This window comes from Oncorhynchus tshawytscha, unplaced genomic scaffold (assembly GCF_018296145.1).
Source record: "Oncorhynchus tshawytscha isolate Ot180627B unplaced genomic scaffold, Otsh_v2.0 Un_contig_3755_pilon_pilon, whole genome shotgun sequence".
Classification (NCBI taxonomy): Eukaryota; Metazoa; Chordata; class Actinopteri; order Salmoniformes; family Salmonidae; genus Oncorhynchus; species Oncorhynchus tshawytscha.
In genome coordinates, this window is record NW_024608656.1 from 31,094 (window position 1) to 52,145 (window position 21,052).

A 21,052-nucleotide genomic window follows, 5' to 3' on the forward strand; every position below is an offset into this window, starting at 1 on the left:
GTGATAGACTGTTGGATAGCATGACACTGATGACGGTAGGAGTGTTAGATGTCAGACTGTTGGATAGCATGACGCTGATAACGGTTGGAGTGTTAGATGTCATAGACTGTTGGATAGCATGATGCTGATGACGGTAGGAGTGTTGGATAGCATGACGCTGATGACAGTAGGAGTGTTAGATGTCATAGACTGTTGGATAGCATGACGCTGATGACGGTAGGAGTGTTAGATGTCATAGACTGTTGGATAGCATGACGCTGATGACGGTAGGAGTGTTAGATGTCATAGACTGTTGGATAGCATGACGCTGATGACGGTAGGAGTGTTAGATGTCATAGACTGTTGGATAGCATGACACTGATGACGGTAGGAGTGTTAGATGTCATATACTGTTGGATAGCATGACACTGATGACGGTAGGAGTGTTATATATCATAGACTGTTGGATAGCATGACGCTGATGACGGTAGGAGTGTTAGATGTCATAGACTGTTGGATAGCATGACGCTGGTGACGGTAGGAGTGTTAGATGTCATAGACTGTTGGATAGCATGACGCTGATGACGGTAGGAGTGTTAGATGTCATAGACTGTTGGATAGCATGACGCTGATGACGGCAGGAGTGTTAATGTCATAGACTGTTGGATAGCATGACACTGATGACGGTAGGAGTGTTAGATGTCATAGACTGTTGGATAGCATGATGCTGATGACTGTAGGAGTGTTGGATAGCATGACGCTGATGACGGTAGGAGTGTTAGATGTCAGACTGTTGGATAGCATGATGCTGATGACTGTAGGAGTGTTGGATACCATGACGCTGATGACGGTAGGAGTGTTAGATGTCATAGACTGTTGGATAGCATGACGCTGATGACGGTAGGAGTGTTAGATGTCATAGACTGTTGGATAGCATGACACTGATGACGGTAGGAGTGTTAGATGTCATAGACTGTTGGATAGCATGATGCTGATGACGGTAGGAGTGTTAGATGTCATAGACTGTTGGATAGCATGACACTGATGACGGTAGGAGTGTTAGATGTCATAGACTGTTGGATAGCATGACACTGATGACGGTAGGAGTGTTAGATGTCATAGACTGTTGGATAGCATGACACTGATGACGGTAGGAGTGTTAGATGTCATAGACTGTTGGATAGCATGACACTGATGACGGCAGGAGTGTTAATGTCATAGACTGTTGGATAGCATGATGCTGATGACGGCAGGAGTGTTAGATGTCATAGACTGTTGGATAGCATGACGCTGATGACGGTGGAGCTCAGACAGCCAGTGAGCAGCCAGTAGTGTGTGAGTAGACCGTTACTGCTGTGGAGGAGAGAGGTGGTGGAAAAGATGGCGTCTGTCTTGTTTCTTGGCAACTGCATGTTACAGATGTTTCCTTCACAGCAAGCAGTGCAGACCTGGAATCAGGAGTAGAGATAGAATCACCTTTATTCACCTAGTACGTTAACACGCACACAGAATTTGAATAGATGAAATGGTGCTTTCAGCAAAAATCTAAATACAGACAGAACACATACAAACTACAGACAGAACACATACAAACTACAGAGAGAACACATACAAACTACAGACAGAACACAACTACATACAAACTACAAACAGACAGAACACATACAAACTACAGACAGAACACATACAAACTACAGACCGAACACATACAAACTACAGACAGACCAGAACACATACAAACTACAGACCGAACACATACAAACTACAGACCGAACACATACAAACTACAGACCGAACACATACAAACTACAGACCGAACACATGCAAACTACAGACAGAACCCATACAAACTACAGACAGAACCCATACAAACTACAGACAGACTAAAGACCGAACACAGACAGACTACAGACAGTCCACAAACAGAACACAGACAGAGGAATTTCCAGAAAGACATTCAAATAACAACTGCTGAGAAGGGAACAGATTCTTATCCAAGTGAGATCATTCTAAACCAGGGCCTGGAGATTACCTTGACAGTGTGGTAAATCACACCAGACACCACAGAGCAGAGAGCCACATTCTGAACTGCAAATATTACTACTAAAAGTTCCAACATCATCTTTCTTTCCATACATGCTGTATGTGTGTCCCGTTGATAACTGCCCCTGGTTAGTCCCTCACCTGGTAAATGAAATGCACGTGTACATTTAGGAGTTGCTTCAGCAGCCGTGTCAGAAATGTAATGTTATTGAAAGGAAAGAGGCTTCTTGAATGACCTTGTATCCTTCATGGTTGTCCTGGGTGCAGCCTGTAGACAGACAGTGGGCCAGGGCCACGCAGCGTTTGGTCACAGACACAGTGTTCCCCTGGACGTCCAACACATGGAGGGTGTAGCAGTACCTGGTCTCTGTCAGACACACAGACACTGTCGCTAAAGGTGCAATCTGCAATATTTACAGCTGAGAGATGGATACATGTGATCTAACGTTCAGACACTATGGAATCCTGAAAATAACGGCTGAGAGATGGATACATGTGATCTAACGTTCAGACACTATGGAATCCTGAGAAATAACAGCTGAGAGATGGATACATGTGATCTAACGTTCAGACACTATGGAATCCTGAGAAATAACGGCTGAGAGATGGATACATGTGATCTAACGTTCAGACACTATGGAATCCTGAGAAATAACAGCTGAGAGATGGATACATGTGATCTAACGTTCAGACACTATGGAATCCTGAGAAATAACAGCTGAGAGATGGATACATGTGATCTAACGTTCAGACACTATGGAATCCTGAGAAATAACGGCTGAGAGATGGATACATGTGATCTAACGTTCAGACACTATGGAATCCTGAGAAATAACAGCTGAGAGATGGATACATGTGATCTAACGTTCAGACACTATGGAATCCTGAGAAATAACGGCTGAGAGATGGATACATTTGATCTAACGTTCAGACGCTATGGAATCCTGAGAAATAACGGCTGAGAGATGGATACATTTGATCTAACGTTCAGACGCTATGGAATCCTGAGAAATAACGGCTGAGAGATGGATACATTTGATCTAACGTTCAGACGCTATGGAATCCTGAGAAATAACGGCTGAGAGATGGATACATGTGATCTAACGTTCAGACACTATGGAATCCTGAGAAATAACGGCTGAGAGATGGATACATGTGATCTAACGTTCAGACGCTATGGAATCCTGAGAAATAACGGCTGAGAGATGGATACATTTGATCTAACGTTCAGACGCTATGGAATCCTGAGAAATAACAGCTGAGAGATGGATACATTTGATCTAACGTTCAGACACTATGGAATCCTGAGAAATAACGGACCAATGAGCAATAAGTTGAACGATGATAAAAACACATCACTTTCACATTTATTGTATGTCAGTTAATGTAAACGCAAATGTAGCTTACTTTTCAACAGCAATATCATGTGTTAATCTACTTCTTACTGAAGTGAATGGTAACACTGAAAGAGCCTGAGGTTCAGATGGATTCCAGTGATTTAAACCAATCCTCAAATTTCATGTGATAAACTACTATTTATCATTTGTAAATAACTCAAAGAAAGTGCTTTTAAGATCAAATCTTTAAGGCAACAAATAACTTCACAATTATTTCAGATATTTAGTAGACAACCATATATCTATATAAAAGAAGAGAGCCTGTGGAATTATACAACCTGTCAATTCAATTTCTTATCTAAACATGTCCAGCTTAAGTAAAATACACTATGTTTAAGATACAGAAACCAGCAAAGACAACATTGATAACCCTTCATTTTACAGCCTGGTATTTTCCTGTAATTTATATTTCTGCTCTGGACGGAGTCGAGAGGGTCTGAAAAACAGGGTTTGATGATAGATACAGAGCAGGCTGTAAATACCAGAAATACCTTACTGTAATTACCTCGTGGGCAGTATACGTCCGGAGCCCAGCGATTGCATTCGTAGTTGTCTGGTGCATCTTTACATGTGAAGCACTTGAACCCTCCAGGATGAGGTGTGGCTGTGGAGACAAGAGGAGACGAGCACAAGTCTATTATTCACCATCTAGATTTAATAACATATTTTTGGTAGATTTAATAACATATTTTTGGTAGATTTAATAACATGTCCCAAAATGAAAAAACACTTCCCTGAATCAATACATTGTCATTACTCAATGAGCTATAGAAGAAATGCAAATTGTACATTTGACTCCTAATTGTGAGTTGTTGTAGTCCTCAGAGCTACAGCGATGTGTAGTCCTCAGATCTACAGCGATATGTAGTCCTCAGAGCTACGGCGATGTGTAGTCCTCAGAGCTACGGCGATGTGTAGTCCTCAGAGCTACGGCGATGTGTAGTCCTCAGAGCTACGGCGATGTGTAGTCCTCAGAGCTACGATGTGTAGCGATGTGTAGTCCTCAGAGCTACAGCGATGTGTAGTCCTCCTCAGAGCTACAGCGATATGTAGTCCTCAGAGCTACAGCGATATGTAGTCCTCAGAGCTACAGCGATATGTAGCCCTCAGAGCTTCAGCGATATGTAGTCCTCAGAGCTTCAGCGATATGTAGTCCTCAGAGCTTCAGCGATATGTAGTCCTCAGAGCTACAGCGATATGTAGTCCTCAGAGCTACAGCGATATGTAGTCCTCAGAGCTACAGCGATATGTAGTCCTCAGAGCTACAGCGATATGTAGTCCTCAGAGCTACAGCGATATGTAGTCCTCAGAGCTACAGCGATATGTAGTCCTCAGAGCTTCAGCGATATGTAGTCCTCAGATCTACAGCGATGTGTAGTCCTCAGAGCTACAGTGATATGTAGTCCTCAGATCTACAGCAAACAAAGGATTGATGTTGCTGCTACAGAGAGCTGAACAGAGAGCGACTTTCCTTTAAAAACATACATTTAACTACAGTACATACAGAACATTTAACTACAGTACATACAGGACATTTAACTACAGTACATACAGGACATTTAACTACAGTACATACAGGACATTTAACTACAGTACATACAGGACATTTAACTACAGTACATACAGAACATTTAACTACAGTACATACAGGACATTTAACTACAGTACATACAGGACATTTAACTACAGTACATACAGTACATTTAACTACAGTACATACAGGACATTTAACTACAGTACATACAGAACATTTAACTACAGTACATACAGGACATTTAACTCAGACTAACAGTACATACAGGACATTTAACTACAGTACATACAGGACATTTAACTACAGTACATACAGACATGTAGTACATACAGGACATTTAACTACAGTACATACAGGACATTTAACTACAGTACATACAGGACATTTAACTACAGTACATACAGGACATTTAACTACAGTACATACAGGACATTTAACTACAGTACATACAGAACATTTAACTACAGTACATTTAATTACAGTACATACAGGACATTTAACTACAGTACATACTGGACATTTAACTACAGTACATACAGAACATTTAACTACAGTACATACAGGACATTTAACTACAGTACATACAGAACATTTAACTACAGTACATACAGGACATTTAACTACAGTACATACTGGACATTTAACTACAGTACATACAGAACATTTAACTACAGTGCATACAGAACATTTAACTATAGTACATACAGGACATTTAACTACAGTACATACAGAACATTTAACTACAGTACATACAGGACATTTAACTACAGTACATACAGGACATTTAACTACAGTACATTTAACTACAGTACATACAGGACATTTAACTACAGTACATACAGGACATTTAACTACAGTACATACAGGACATTTAACTACAGTACATTTAACTACAGTACATACAGGACATTGAACTACAGTACATACAGGACATTTAACTACAGTACATTTAACTACAGTACATACAGGACATTTAACTACAGTACATAGAGAACATTTAACTACAGTACATCCAGAACATTTAACTACAGTACATTTAATTACAGTACATACAGGACATTTAACTACAGTACATACATAACATTTAACTACAGTACATACAGAACATTTAACTACAGTACATGCAGGACATTTAACTACAGTACATACAGGACATTTAACTACAGTACATACAGGACATTTAACTACAGTACATACAGAACATTTAACTACAGTACATACAGGACATTTAACTACAGTACATACAGGACATTTAACTACAGGACATTTAACTACAGTACATACAGGACATTTAACTACAGTACATACAGGACATTTAACTACAGTACATACAGTACATTTAACTACAGTACATACAGGACATTTAACTACAGTACATACAGGACATTTAACTACAGTACATACAGGACATTTAACTACAGTACATACAGGACATTTAACTACAGTACATACAGGACATTTAACTACAGTACATACAGGACATTTAACTACAGTACATACAGAACATTTAACTACAGTACATACAGGACATTTAACTACAGTACATACAGGACATTTAACTACAGTACATACAGGACATTTAACTACAGTACATACAGGACATTTAACTACAGTACATACAGAACATTTAACTACAGTACATACAGGACATTTAACTACAGTACATACAGGACATTTAACTACAACTACAGGACATTTAACTACAGTACATACAGGACATTTAACTACAGTACATACAGGACATTTAACTACAGTACATACAGGACATTTAACTACATTTAACTACAGTACATACAGGACATTTAAACAGTACATACAGGACATTTAACTACAGGACATTTAACTACAGTACATACAGGACAGGACATTTAACTACAGTACATACAGGACATTTAACTACAGTACATACAGGACATTAACTACAGTACATACAGGACATTTAACTACAGTACATACAGAACATTTAACTACAGTACATACAGGACATTTTAACTACAGGACATTTTAGTACATACAGGACATTTAACTACAGTACATACAGGACATTTTAACTACAGGACATTTAACTACAGTACATACAGGACATTTAACTACAGTACATACAGGACATTTAACTACAGTACATACAGGACATTTAATACAGGACATTTAACTACAGTACATACAGGACATGTAACTACAGTACATTTAACTACAGTACATACAGGACATTTAACTACAGTACATACAGGACATTTAACTACAGTACATACAGGACATTTAACTACAGTACATACAGGACATTTAACTACAGTACATACAGTACATTTAACTACAGTACATACAGGACATTTAACTACAGTACATACAGGACATTTAACTACAGTACATACAGGACATTTAACTACAGTACATACAGAACATTTAACTACAGTACATACAGGACATTTAACTACAGTACATACAGGACATTTAACTACAGTACATACAGGACATTTAACTACAGTACATACAGGACATTTAACTACAGTACATACAGGACATTTAACTACAGTACATACAGGACATTTAACTACAGTACATACAGGACATTTAACTACAGTACATACAGGACATTTAACTACAGTACATACAGGACATGTAACTACAGTACATTTAACTACAGTACATACAGGACATGTAACTACAGTACATTTAACTACAGTACATACAGGACATTTAACTACAGTACATACAGGACATGTAACTACAGTACATACAGGACATTTAACTACAGTACATACAGGACATTTAACTACAGTACATACAGGACATGTAACTACAGTACATACAGGACATTTAACTACAGTACATACAGGACATTTAACTACAGTACATACAGGACATTTAACTACAGTACATACAGGACATTTAACTACAGTACATACAGGACATTTAACTACAGTACATACAGGACATTTAACTACAGTACATACAGAACATTTAACTACAGTACATACAGGACATTTAACTACAGTACATTTAATTACAGTACATACAGGACATTTAACTACAGTACATACAGGACATTTAACTACAGTACATACAGGACATTTAACTACAGTACATACAGAACATTTAACTACAGTACAGTACATACAGGACATTTAACTACAGTACATACAGGACATTTAACTACAGTACATACAGGACATTTAACTACAGGACATTTAACTACAGTACATACATTTAACTACAGTACATACAGAACATTTAACTACAGTACATACAGTACATTTAACTACAGTACATACAGGACATTTAACTACAGTACATACAGGACATTTAACTACAGTCACTCTGTGTGTCTTTGTTAAGTGTTATATTATGAGAGGACAATACAGTTTGAATTGAATTAATGAACCATCAGTTCAGCCGTCTAGATTCTAGAATAGAATGGTCACTAAACTTTGCAAGGAGACCATCTGCCGTGATCAAACAGTAGGCTTGTTTGGTTTGTTCAATTGGCAACCATTATGTTAATACTAAGAACACTGGGAATCAGGCCTCCCATTGGATATTGTGCATCCCAAATGGCACCCTATTCCCTGTATAGTGCACTAATTTTGATCAAGGCCCATGGGGTAGTAGTGCACTATAAAGGGAATGACATACCATTTGGGACACATCCTAAGACAGCTACAGGTCTTAGGGTCATCCAAACTTCACTCAGCGAACAAAAGTCTGCCTGCCTGCCAGTCTCACACACACACACTCGCTCTCACACTCACACACTCACACTCTCACACACACACAACACACACACACACACACACACACACACACACTAACACTAACACACACATACTCCCTCTAATCCACCCTCCATACCCCAAGCCCCCAGGGCTGGTCAAGGTCATCCTATCCCCCTGTACATGCCGGGCGTGGGTCGAAACAGACACGCATTTCTTGGGGAATTCAGCTCAGGTATCCCTATGAAATGAACAACCATAAACCTGATATAGGAGCTCTTGGCTTATCAGATGTTGAAGGCAGATTGTGCCAAGAGAGCTGAGGTAAAATACATTAGATGAGATTTCAGTGTTTGACTGCAGGGAGATGGAGGGGAGTAGAGGAGGGGAAGGGGAACCATTAGGGGTCTGACCTCGTACGTGCCTGCCTCTTAGAGCTACTGTGCGTTTCCATACTTCTCACGCGGCGGTGAGCCCAGTTCTCACTGTGGACCAGTATACTGTACTGTAGTCTGAGGAACTGAAGGCTGAGGGACAGAATGCGTCTCAGTTTCACAGAGAGAAAGGGGTGGGAAACAGGAAGTCACGTCTGGAAACTCGCACACATCTCACTGATACCCAACACCGCAGATGTAGTAAGCCAGAGACTGTGTCACACAGTGGTGGATGAGGAAGATGTCTCTACACTGGCATTGTGGATAAATATTGTTTTATTATAATCTCTTCATCTAGATATGGAAAGTACCTTCAAAGATGAAGGCAGGGTGGAGAGAGGCCTGACTGTGACCATTACCAACTGTGGCCATGTCACCTTTGTCTGGGGATCAGAGCAGGGGCGGCATGCACCTCAAAGATCTGAGGGGGCACAAAGTATGTGAGGATGGCTGGGGGGGGGGTGTGTTCGGCAAAGGGCCAAGCCCTTCAAGAATTTTGCCTTTTTCAAACACCTGAAACAGCTTTTTTCTACAATCCCACCCTTCAGTCCCTCCATTAAGCTCCACTCAACCCCTCCCATCTATCTCTGTTTGGATTTTGATTTGCTTATATATTGTTCAACTGTGCTGTGATGTTTCACAAAAGTTCTGAACCTTTCTATTCTCATAGTTTATACAGATCGTAAGTTAAAGATAAAGATTTTTGATAAGAGTATTATTATATAGGGCTTCAGAGTGGCGCAGCGATCTAAGGCACTGCATCTCAGTGCAAGAGGTGTCACTACAGTCCTTGGTTCGAATTCAGGCTGTATCACATCTGACCGTGATTGGGAGCCCCATAGGGCCCAGCGTTGTCCAGGTTTGTAAATAAGTAAATATTTATTGTAAATAAGAATTAGTTCTTAACTGACTTGCCTAGTTAAATAAAGGTTCAATTTAAATATTATTTATCGATTGACTATGACTTTTTAAATCACCCAGCAGTGCTATTTGCAGAGTTAGCTCCAAATGTTGCAATTCTTCAGCTATTCCTGAACCTGCGACCAAAAACAAGCTACATATTGACAGTACCAAAACAAATGAGCTAATGATTCTGTCTCTTCGCAGCAAAATCTGCAGAGCCGGGATGGTTGTATCCCACATATAGATAAAATGTTATTGGTTGCAAGAATGTTGTATCACAATCTAAGTTTTGAATCCAGCGCTGTTTTGTGTGTCAGTTTATAAACCATGTGCCATGGAATCGGTACATTGAAATCTCTCCCCAACGATTTTGTAATCTATATGGAGCAGCTGTCCATTTTTGGTCCTGAAATAAAACTGCTATACTTTTTTAATTTATCACAATTGTCTTTAACCAATGTTGTTCTTTAATGCAGGGCTGAGAGAACGTTCCTTACTTTCCTCCCCTTCCACTTGCCTTTTCCGTTTTTGCGGTAATGCTGCAATTAATTGGTTGTAATTTTGTAACATTGCCAGCAGACTCAACCAGAAGAAAAGAAAGGTCCGACTGCATCTACCACAATTTGATACAAAAATACATTTCCAATGCATGTGTATTCATACTTGATGGATGGAGGAGGATGATGTCCTTCACAGTGAAGTCCCGCGATTGAGCCGCTTCCAGCCAATCAACGATTAGCGTTAAAAGTAGGACCCAGGCTGTTGGCCAGGCCTCCATCATTGGCTGAGACCTTCCACATGCAGCTGTCTGATTGGTCAACGTCCAGGACACTGTTGAGGAAAATCAATCAGTGAATAAAATATTAAAGGTAAACATCCTCAGAGTTGGAGAGAGACAGCGACAGAGAGAAAGACAGATGGATTGAGAGAGATCGATCAGTACATCCGGAGTAGGTGATCAGTTGTCTGTATCTCACTCATGCTGTTGTGTGCGCTGTGCTTTGCTTCATTAACTAAATGTCATCCAGACCCCGACTCAGATGGCATCCAGTAACTAACCCTATAGTGAATCCCATGAAGCTAGGATCACAGTCTACAGTAAGTGCTTTGATGAAGGCTTTTCTCAGGTTGCTTGAACGAGGTAAAGGATTGCTTTGAGGACCAACATATTATATCTATTAAATGTTATTAAATCTGTATTACTGATCTGTCACTAAATCATCTATTATAGTCTACAACTACTAACTATCCCTATTCCCCTCCCATTGAAAACACATTGTAACTAAACAAATGGTTATGGCTGTAAGAGAGCTCCAGCTCTAGGTCAGGCTCCTGGCCCCCACCGGTCACACAGCGACCCAGAGAGGATGGAGAAGTCATGGGGAAGTCATGTTAAGTAAGCCAACGCTCTACAGCTAAATAACCAGTCAGATTATCGGATGTTCATGTTGTTAATCCCTGACTCTGTAAAACAATGAGAGGAGCTGGACAAAAAGAAGACCAACTAGATTAGAGATGGAATGTCTGTTTTGTTTTCCTATGATATACAGCCTGACTACCAGCCCAGGCCAGAGAGGACAATGGTGGGTCTGCCTGGAGGGAGACTGGTGTCTGCCCCACTAAAGACCATCTTTACTTCCATACCAGTGAGCCTGGTAAATGGGACCAGTACCCATGACAAAGCCCCCGATGCTGGACTCTCTATGGGTTCAGACCAGGGACAAATAATGAGCCTCCTCTCCTCCTCCATGACTCTGGATGCACAGACTCAACTTGGTTCTACAATGTAGGGGCCAATGGCAGGGGTTCAATTACTCAATCCCAGGTAGAGGGAGCAATACTGATAGGGTTGGAATTTTACACCTTGCAGAGATAAGATATTGATGGACTTTATTAATCCCCTTTCTGCCAAAAACTTAAACTTTTTTTGCAGTATTACAAAGCCCTCCTTTACCTCCATTTAAAGCCTGGTAATGTGAGCCATTTTTTAATTTTATAATCCATTTATTCACACAATTTACTATGCTAAGTAGTCTTATCCCATATCAGAAAGATAATCAATATTCATTGATTGAACTTCAAATAAACTGCCCAATCTCTAATAAGAAGCCTTGGCGTGCATCATTATTCAATAAAGTAGCTTGAATAAAGCACATTAACAAAAAGCTAGAGGATGACCTTGGCCTTGGCTTGAACATGAAGTTAGATTTATAAGATTGTATTTTTGCCTGCTGCCCTTCATGACGACCGTACGGTTGTATTTTTGCCTGCTGCCCATCATGACGACCGTATTTTTGCCGGTTGTATTTTTGCCTGCTGCCCTTCATGATGACCGTACGGTTGTATTTTTGCCTGGCCCATTGTATTTTTGCCTGCTGTCCTTCATGACGACCGTACGGTTGTATTTTTGCCTGCTGCCCTTCATGACGACCGTACGGTTGTATTTTTGCCTGCTGCCCTTCATGATGACGGTTGTATTTTTGCCTGCGGTTGTACGGTTGTATTTTTGCCTGCTGCCCTTCATGATGACGGTTGTATTTTTGCCTGCTGCCCTTCATGATATTTTTGCCTGCTGCCCTTCATGATTTGCGGTTGTATCCTTCATGACGACGGCACGGTTGTATTTTTGCCTGCTGCCCATCATGACTGCCCCGTGACGGTTGTATTTTTGCCTGCTGCCCATCATGACGACCGTACGGTTGTATTTTTGCCTGCTGCCCTTCATGACGACCGTACGGTTGTATTTTTGCCTGCTGCCCTTCATGACGACCGTACGGTTGTATTTTTGCCTGCTGTCCTTCATGACGACCGTACGGTTGTATTTTTGCCTGCTGTCCTTTGACGACCCGGTTGTATTTTTGCCTGCTGCCCTTCATGACGACCGTACGGTTGTATTTTTGCCTGCTGCCCTTCTGACGACCGTACGGTTGTATTTTTGCCCTGCTCATGACGACCGTACGGTTGTATTTTTGCCTACTGTCCTTCATGACGACCGTGTTTGTATTTTTGCCTGCTGTTGTATTTTTGCCTGCTGCCCTTCATGACGACCGTACGGTTGTATTTTTGCCTACTGTCCTTCATGACGACCGTACGGTTGTATTTTTGCCTACTGTCCTTCTGACGACCCTTCTGCTACGGTTGTATTTTTGCCCTTCATGACGACCGTACGGTTGTATTTTTGCCTACTGTCCTTCATGACGACCGTACGGTTGTATTTTTGCCTACTGTCCTTCATGACGACCGTACGGTTGTATTTTTGCCTACTGTCCTTCATGACGACCGTACGGTTGTATTTTTGCCTGCTGCCCTTCATGACGACCGTACGGTTGTATTTTTGCCTACTGTCCTTCATGACGACCGTACGGTTGTATTTTTGCCTGCTGCCCATCATGACGACCGTACGGTTGTATTTTTTCCTGCTGCCCATCATGACGACCGTACGGTTGTATTTTTGCCTGCTGCCCTTCATGACGACCGTACGGTTGTATTTTTGCCTACTGTCCTTCATGACGACCGTACGGTTGTATTTTTGCCTGCTGCCCTTCATGACGACCGTAACGTTGTAAATGTTTGTTTTATCATTTCTCACAGTTTTTCTTATGAATGCTTTAATATAACATGGCTGTGGTCTAAAGGGATACTGTTATAATTTGTACTTCAATAACGCTCTAATTATGTATAAATATATTTATGTGCAATCTTCATGAGATACACAGCAGAAAATCTAATCCAAACTTAAAGATAAGTATTATATATTTATTCTATATTTATTCATATCAGATTGATGCACATATAATTCTAAGCACGTTATGTAGTTTCCATTCACGTCTTTCTTTTCAAAGCACGTCAACTAGAATACATTGAGACAGGAACCTCAACCCTCCTTCCTTCCTCTCAACCCTTCTGCCAGAGCTGGAGCAATAAACAGATCTGTCACCAACACTTTATTACCTGCATGCCAGTGGAGGCTGAGGGGAGGACGGCTCATAATAATGGCTGGAACGGAGTCAATGGAACGGCATCAAACACGTGGAAACCATGGAAACCGTGTGTTGGATGTATTTGATACCATTCCACTGATTCCACTCCAGGCATTACCACGAGCCCGTCCTTCTCAATTAAGGTGCCACCAGCCTCCTGTGCTACATGCATTCTTTTGGAAATGAAAGAGTGGTTGTTGCGGTAGCATTTTAGCATATAAAGTAATATTTAATTTAATTTTGATTAGATTCAAGGGCAGATTTACAGTGGATTGATGGCAGGAAATGGCTTCAATTAAATCCTTCCTCTAAGATGAGACCTGCATAGAAACCACATGTATTCTCTCTCATCATTTTATCTCTCTCTATTTATTTCTCCATCTACATCGCTCTCTTTCTCTGCATTCCACTGGCCACTGGCCAGTAATCACTTGCCCAGGTGGAAGGTCGGGCAGGAAATGAGAGAGAGAGAGACTGTAATGTTTACTTTTAATTTTTATTGTTTATTTCACTTTTGTTTATTATCTAGTTCACTTGCTTTGGCAATGTTAACATATCTGATCCAGGACTCCTGTCCTCCTGTACTAGGGCCAGGTGGGAAAGGTGATCCTGAACCAGGACCCCTGTCCTCCTGTACTAGGGCCAGGTGGGAAAGGTGATCCTGAACTAGGACTCCTGTCCTCCTGCACTAGGGCCAGGTGGGAAAGGTGATCCTGAACCAGGACTCCTGTCCTCCTGTACTAGGACCAGGTGGGAAAGGTGATCCTGAACCAGGACTCCTGTCCTCGGGTCAGGTGGGAAAGGTGATCCTGAACCAGGCAACATTATGTTCCAGGTCAAACAGGGAACAACAATCCTCTGTGAATGACTGGGGTTCTTCCCTTCACTACAGTACAGAGGCACAGAGAGAGAGATGCTAATACCTTCTGTTGTGTTCAGAGATCCACAAGAACTAGTCAGACCAAATGTTGCTGTAGGAGTATGATTCTCTCTATGATGTCATTTATCTCTGTGGGATACTACAACACTGAGTAAGAAGCAAAGAGACTTCTGAACCACTGTAGTCAGCCAATAGAGGATTATACAGTATACATGGGCCTCTATGTATGAGAATCTGGTTAGTCCCAAGTAGCTCAGTTGGTAGAGCCTTGTGCTTGGAAAGCCAGGGCTGTGGGTTTGATTCCCATGGGGGACCAGTATGAAAATCTGTGCACTCCCTACTGTAAGTCATTCTGGATAAGAGATGATGAAAATTACTAAAAGAGGCTAGGGTTAATTAAGATAAATTATAACTTAATCCTAAATGACAACAACAGCTACACTATTGCAACTGAAGAGAGAGCAACTCAGTCTAAGTGTAGTGCTGATCTGGAAGATGATAAAAACCTGGTCAAAAAGAATTTCCCTCAAGTCACATAGCATATGTCTCATGTAACAAAATTGTCGGTTTTGGATTCCAAAGAAAGACTGGTCGCAATTAAGCTTTAAATCAATATCCATTCCATTGAAATTCAAGATTGAATCGTGCGTAGAGCACAGATCGTTGAACCACTTTGAGGTGCTGTAAGTCAACTGTAAGGTCTCTTAACCCTCTGGTACCTCCATAGACAGGGACATATTGTGGGAGTAGATATAATTAGTGGTTATACAGAGGGCAGCCTGGGTTAAGAACCTGCTGCTGTCCGTTTTATAGGAAGTCCTGAGGTAAATCTGTCACTCACTGATTTAGTGAAAAAAAGGAGCTAAAGGGTTCCTCAGCTGTCCCCATAGGAGAATCCTTTGAAGAACCCCTTTTTAGTTGCAGGTAGAACCCTTTTGGGTTCCAAATAGAACCATTTTGGTTCCATGAGGGACCTGTAACCAAAAAGGGTTATCCTATGGGGACAGCCGAAGAACCCTTTTGGAACCCTTTTTTCTAAGAGTGAACTCTATGTTTCAATGGACTGAAGCCCATACTGTACCTCTACATGCCTGGTCTCTGGGACTGACTGCTAGAGAAGTAGTAGGACTGGCACAGAGAAATGTATTGCGGAGGCGTTGTGCCCTTCAGTGTCACTGTGGAACGTCAAGAGGTTGTCTGGGAGGCTGCTGGTGATATGGCGCTAGTCGATGAGATATTGTCTACTCTCCAAGAGCTCCGGACATCCTGTCGGTTCTATTACTGTACCATCCTGCCCTTTATGATGACGGAGAACATTCCTTTATGTAGACCTAGAACATTCCTTTATGTAGACCTAGAACATTCCTTTATGTAGACCTAGAACATTCCTTTATGATGATGTAGAACATTCCTTTATGATGATGTAGAACATTCCTTTATGATGACATAGAACATTCCATTATGTAGACCTAGAACATTCCTTTATGTATACATAGAACATTCCTTTATGATGACGTAGAACATTCCTTTATAATGACGTAGAACATTCCTTTATGATGATGTAGAACATTCCTTTATGATGATGTAGACCATTCCTTTATGATGACCTAGAACATTCCTTTATGATGACCTAGAACATTCCTTTATGATGACTTAGAAAATTCCTTTATGATGGCTTATAACGTTCCTTTATGATGACCTAGAACATTCCTTTATGATGATGTAGAACATTCCTTTATGATGATGTAGAACATTTCTTTATAATGACGTAGAACATTCCTGTATGTAGACCTAGAACATTCCTTTATGATGATGTAGAACATTCCTTTATGATGACCTAGAACATTCCTTTATGATGCTTTATGATGATGTAGAACATTCCTTTAGGATGATGTAGAACATTCCTTTATGATGATGTAGAACATTCCTTTATGATGATGTAGAACATTCCTTTATGATGACGTAGAACATTCCTTTATGATGACGTAGAACATTCCTTTATGATGACGTAGAACATTCCTTTATGATGATGTAGAACATTCCTTTATGATGATGTAGAACATTCCTTTAAATTGACCGAGAACATTCCTTTATGATGACGTAGAACATTCCTTTATGATGACGTAGAACATTCCTTTATGATGATGTAGAACATTCCTTTATGATGACGTAGAACATTCCTTTATGATGATGTAGAACATTCCTTTATGATGACGTAGAACATTCCTTTATGATGACGTAGAACATTCCTTTATGATGATGTAGAACATTCCTTTATGATGACGTAGAACATTCCTTTATGATTAGAACATTCCTTTATGATGATGTAGAACATTCCTTTATGATGATGTAGAACATTCCTTTATGATGATGTAGAACATTCCTTTATGATGATGTAGAACATTCCTTTATGATGATGTAGAACATTCCTTTATGATGATGTAGAACATTCCTTTATGATGATTCCTTTATGATAGTAGAACATTCCTTTATGATGACGTAGAACATTCCTTTATGATGATGTAGAACATTCCTTTATGATGATGTAGAACATTCCTTTATGATTAGAACATTCCTTTATGATGATAGAACATTCCTTTATGATAGAACATTCCTTTATGATGATTCCTTTATGATGAGAACATTCCTTTTATGATGATTCCTTTATGATGACGTAGAACATTCCTTTATGTGAGAACATTCCTTTATGATGACGTAGAACATTCCTTTATGATGATGTAGAACATTCCTTTATGATGATGTAGAACATTCCTTTATGATGATGTAGAACATTCCTTTAAATTGACCGAGAACATTCCTTTATGATGATGTAGAACATTCCTTTATGATGACGTAGAACATTCCTTTATAATGACGTAGAACATTCCTTTATGATGATGTAGAACATTCCTCTATGATAACCTAGAACATACTTGAAGATGCTTTATGATGACCTAGAACATTCCTTTATGATGACCTAGAACATTCCTTTATGATGATGAAGAACATTCCTTTATGATGACCTAGAACATTCTTGATCATGCTTTATGATGACCTAGAACATTCCTTTATGAGATCAAGCTGATTTAGGGCTCTATTCAATCAGATCCGCTTTAGTCTACATCCACATAGTGGTTGTTTTGGCAGTGTCAGAGTTGGAACTGTGTTAGAGCTGTCAGATCCACAAGTGGTTCCTGGCATTATACATAAAGTGGGCATTGCCATTGGCTGCACAGAGTCGGATTATTAAGAGAAATCCCATGCAGCCTTGTTTGAACACTGGAATGTGAGATGTAATCTACATCTTGATTAGGCTGATAGAAATCCTCGTATTGATTAAGGATTTTAAATTTGAGATATAGCCTACACTTTCTCATTCTGAACTTGTAACGTGAGTGGGACGGGTGTGGCTTTGTGACATTGATCAAGAGTAGCTGCTCACTGATTTGACACCTCTGACACCTCCAACACCAAAACATCAGCTATGCGGGTGTCGGCTATCACCGGTTAATGCTTGATCTGATTGAATCTAGGCCTTAATGCTGGGTGCTGAGGTTGTTGTAGACAGGCAGACAGGTGGTGTGAGGATATGGAGCAATGAATGGACCAGCGGACAGATTGACACACAGCAGGCTCTGGACCTCTGGACCTCTGGCTGCCTGGAGTCACAGACTTAGATTCTCTACTTTTCCCCCCATCTCTTCTTCCTGACCCTGTGGATCCACTACTTCCATCTCTAATTAAGTGATTTGTAAGAGAGAGGCCCACTTTGGACTACAGGGGCCAGAGGCTGTCCCTCCCCAGTTAGGGTGCTGTACAAATGGAATTTCTGTTGCATGGCTTTTACGTGAAAAGGGAGAGCGAGAGAGAGCAAGAGAGAGAAGGAGAGGGAGAGGAGAGACCACTGACTTCTACATATTAAGGAAAGGAGGCTTCTAAAAAAAAAAAAAAAATCTAAATTACAAGACTCACAACAGCCACACTCACACCCCGTTCCACACTCTCACACACAGACAGACTGCCTCTGTGATGACCGGGCCAGACCACAAATAGACATGTTTTTACTTGAGTGAGTTTAAAAGGAATTCCGGCAAACAACTTGTTTAGAATGCTTCCCAGGACCTATTTATTTTAAAGTTATAGCATGACGCCTGATGCGTCTTTTTAAGTAGTTGGGAAAATACGGAGTGGAATTGAAGCTAAATTGAGAACACATGCAGATGTATTTCTAGGCCAGACAGACTTCCTGAGAAAATGCCAAATACACTGCCTTCAGAAAGTATTCAGACCACTTGACTTTCTCCACATTTTATTATATTACAGCCGATTTCAAAATGGATTAAATCGTTTTTTCCACCCCCCATCATCAATCTGCACACAATACCCCATAACCACAAAGCAAAAACAGGATTTTAAAAAATGTTTGCAACAGAAAGAATCTGACAGTGGACTGCAGGAACATATGTGTACAGTGATGTCAGTGTGAGGACTCTCTCTGCACACCTGGACAGTAGTAATTCTACAGTATGGTTGTAGTGAACCTACTGATGGTAGAAGCCTCAGGGCAGCCTGTCGTGTTTGAGGCCCTATCATTCCTATAGCCATAATAACACCATTTAACACTGTAGTGTACCTCACTTGTTTAATGTAGGCCTACCACACAGCTGTGGAAGAGTGCTTCCCATACCGGCCTTGCCCTTCCACGTATCTGACCGATTTCAGCACTTGCAAACCTCATTTAGCTACAATACAATAAAATACAACAATATGGCCAACTGTTAAATCTGGAGAGAAGAATTCCTGCTCTCTCTGCTTTCTCAGTGTGTCGATTGTCTTTCATTGTGCTGAGGCAGCTATAAGTAAATTTACACTCAGTTTATTATTTATGGGCCAGGCACATATGGCAGCGCTGCACTGGCATTGCAGTTCCTAAACCTGTGCCATGCACCTGCTAACGTTACTACTTTAAGTATTCCCTAAATCAGTCTGACAGCTCTGCCATCTCATCCCCTTTGAATGGGGATCACTTAAAATAATGGTATGGTCACAATTCATAATCTGCTGAATTTGAGAAACCCCGTTTCAAATAGTTTAAAACGAGATAGAGAGCTAATTGTATTTTATATAGTACAGGGACCACCGCAAGTAAAACGTACGAAGTTTCCAAACAACTCACATTTGACTACTAACCAACTGAAACGCGCACTGATTTGTCTGTTGGAAATATAGATGGGTAAGACATATGCAGATAAGAATAGTTGTTTTTGTGGATCACAGCTGTTTTTATGTCTCATATCTCATTTCATTGTGCACAGTGTTCAACCTAAAGAATCATTAAAAAATACTGCACCGCAATCTCTGAAAACAACACTTACCCAAATAAAACGCCTCCCGAACTTCGTGGGTAAATCAACTGAAGAATATTCCACTTGTTAGTCTAGATAAACATTCGGGCTCAGGAGTGGATGTGTAGCCCGATGGAATCGACGTACTAGTGAGAACGAACGCCGCTCTTGTCGTCCTCTTGCAGTTTCGGGAGTTTCTGTAGGCGTGTATTATACGTAACCATTGGAACGTCAGTGCAAGAGAGATGTAGGGGGAATTGGGAAGATGGGGGGTCTTCACCTTATCCATCCCATTTCCATTGTATTCATCTACACATATGGTACATGGACTATTGTCAAGACATGACAAATGTTTTTCAATATCAATATTTTTACTTTTAAGATCTAAAATGGTTATTACAATTTTGACTATGCTATTTGTTATTATTTAACTGTTACACATGTTTTAAAATCCCTCCAATGAAATGAAGAGGCTAGAATGGAAACATATTTGTAATTTATTAAAACTGTTTTACACAAACCTAAATCAGTTCCACATAATCACTGTCCTCTAGTGGGGATAACTCTTAAGGAGCAACGGCAATAAATATACTATTAGCTGGCTCTTTGAAATCTGTTATAAAGGGTTCAGATTCCACTAGGGCCCGACAGACCACACATGGTTTCTCTAGATCTCTTTCCACTAGCAACATTTATCATCACAAGTTGAATAGCTTTATGAACTTTAATTGCTGATTGTGTGTGACAAAATATTCCTTTCCCCAATGGAAAAACTCTCAGTGACATGCATTCATTTACCAAATACATAAATCCTTCATGAACAGACCTAGAGAGGAATGCCTACATA

At 40.4% G+C, this 21,052-nt stretch overlaps 1 protein-coding gene across 2 annotated transcripts; it reads right to left on the reverse strand.

The window, feature by feature from the left end:
• Nucleotide 1: 1 nt before the first annotated feature.
• On the reverse strand, nucleotides 2-20,431 carry LOC121843701 (ly6/PLAUR domain-containing protein 6-like). Of its 2 annotated transcripts, none has more exons than XM_042313484.1 (5): nucleotides 20,236-20,431; nucleotides 10,664-10,831; nucleotides 3,925-4,023; nucleotides 2,259-2,389; nucleotides 2-1,427 (listed from the first exon to the last, which is right to left on the reverse strand). In XM_042313484.1, the coding sequence occupies exons 2-5, from the start codon at nucleotides 10,779-10,781 to the stop codon at nucleotides 1,245-1,247; spliced, it is 531 nt and encodes a 176-aa protein (XP_042169418.1). In that variant the 5' UTR covers nucleotides 10,782-10,831; nucleotides 20,236-20,431; the 3' UTR covers nucleotides 2-1,244. The 2 variants fall into 2 exon arrangements, with proteins under 2 accessions (XP_042169418.1, XP_042169419.1); XM_042313485.1 differs by lacking the exon at nucleotides 20,236-20,431 and adding an exon at nucleotides 15,942-16,050.
• Between the last annotated feature and the right edge of the window lie 621 nt (nucleotides 20,432-21,052).

Excerpts from the sequence above, each read along its gene's own strand:
- LOC121843701 (XM_042313484.1), bottom strand. The coding sequence starts at position 10,781 with ATGATGGAGGCCTGGCCAACAGCCTGGGTCCTACTTTTAACGCTAATC. Across the intron at positions 4,024-10,663 it reads CATCCTCCTCCATCCATCAA|CCACACCTCATCCTGGAGGG; the intron begins GTATGAATACAC and ends TTGTCTCCACAG. Across the intron at positions 1,428-2,258 it reads ACAACCATGAAGGATACAAG|GTCTGCACTGCTTGCTGTGA; the intron begins GTCATTCAAGAA and ends TCCTGATTCCAG.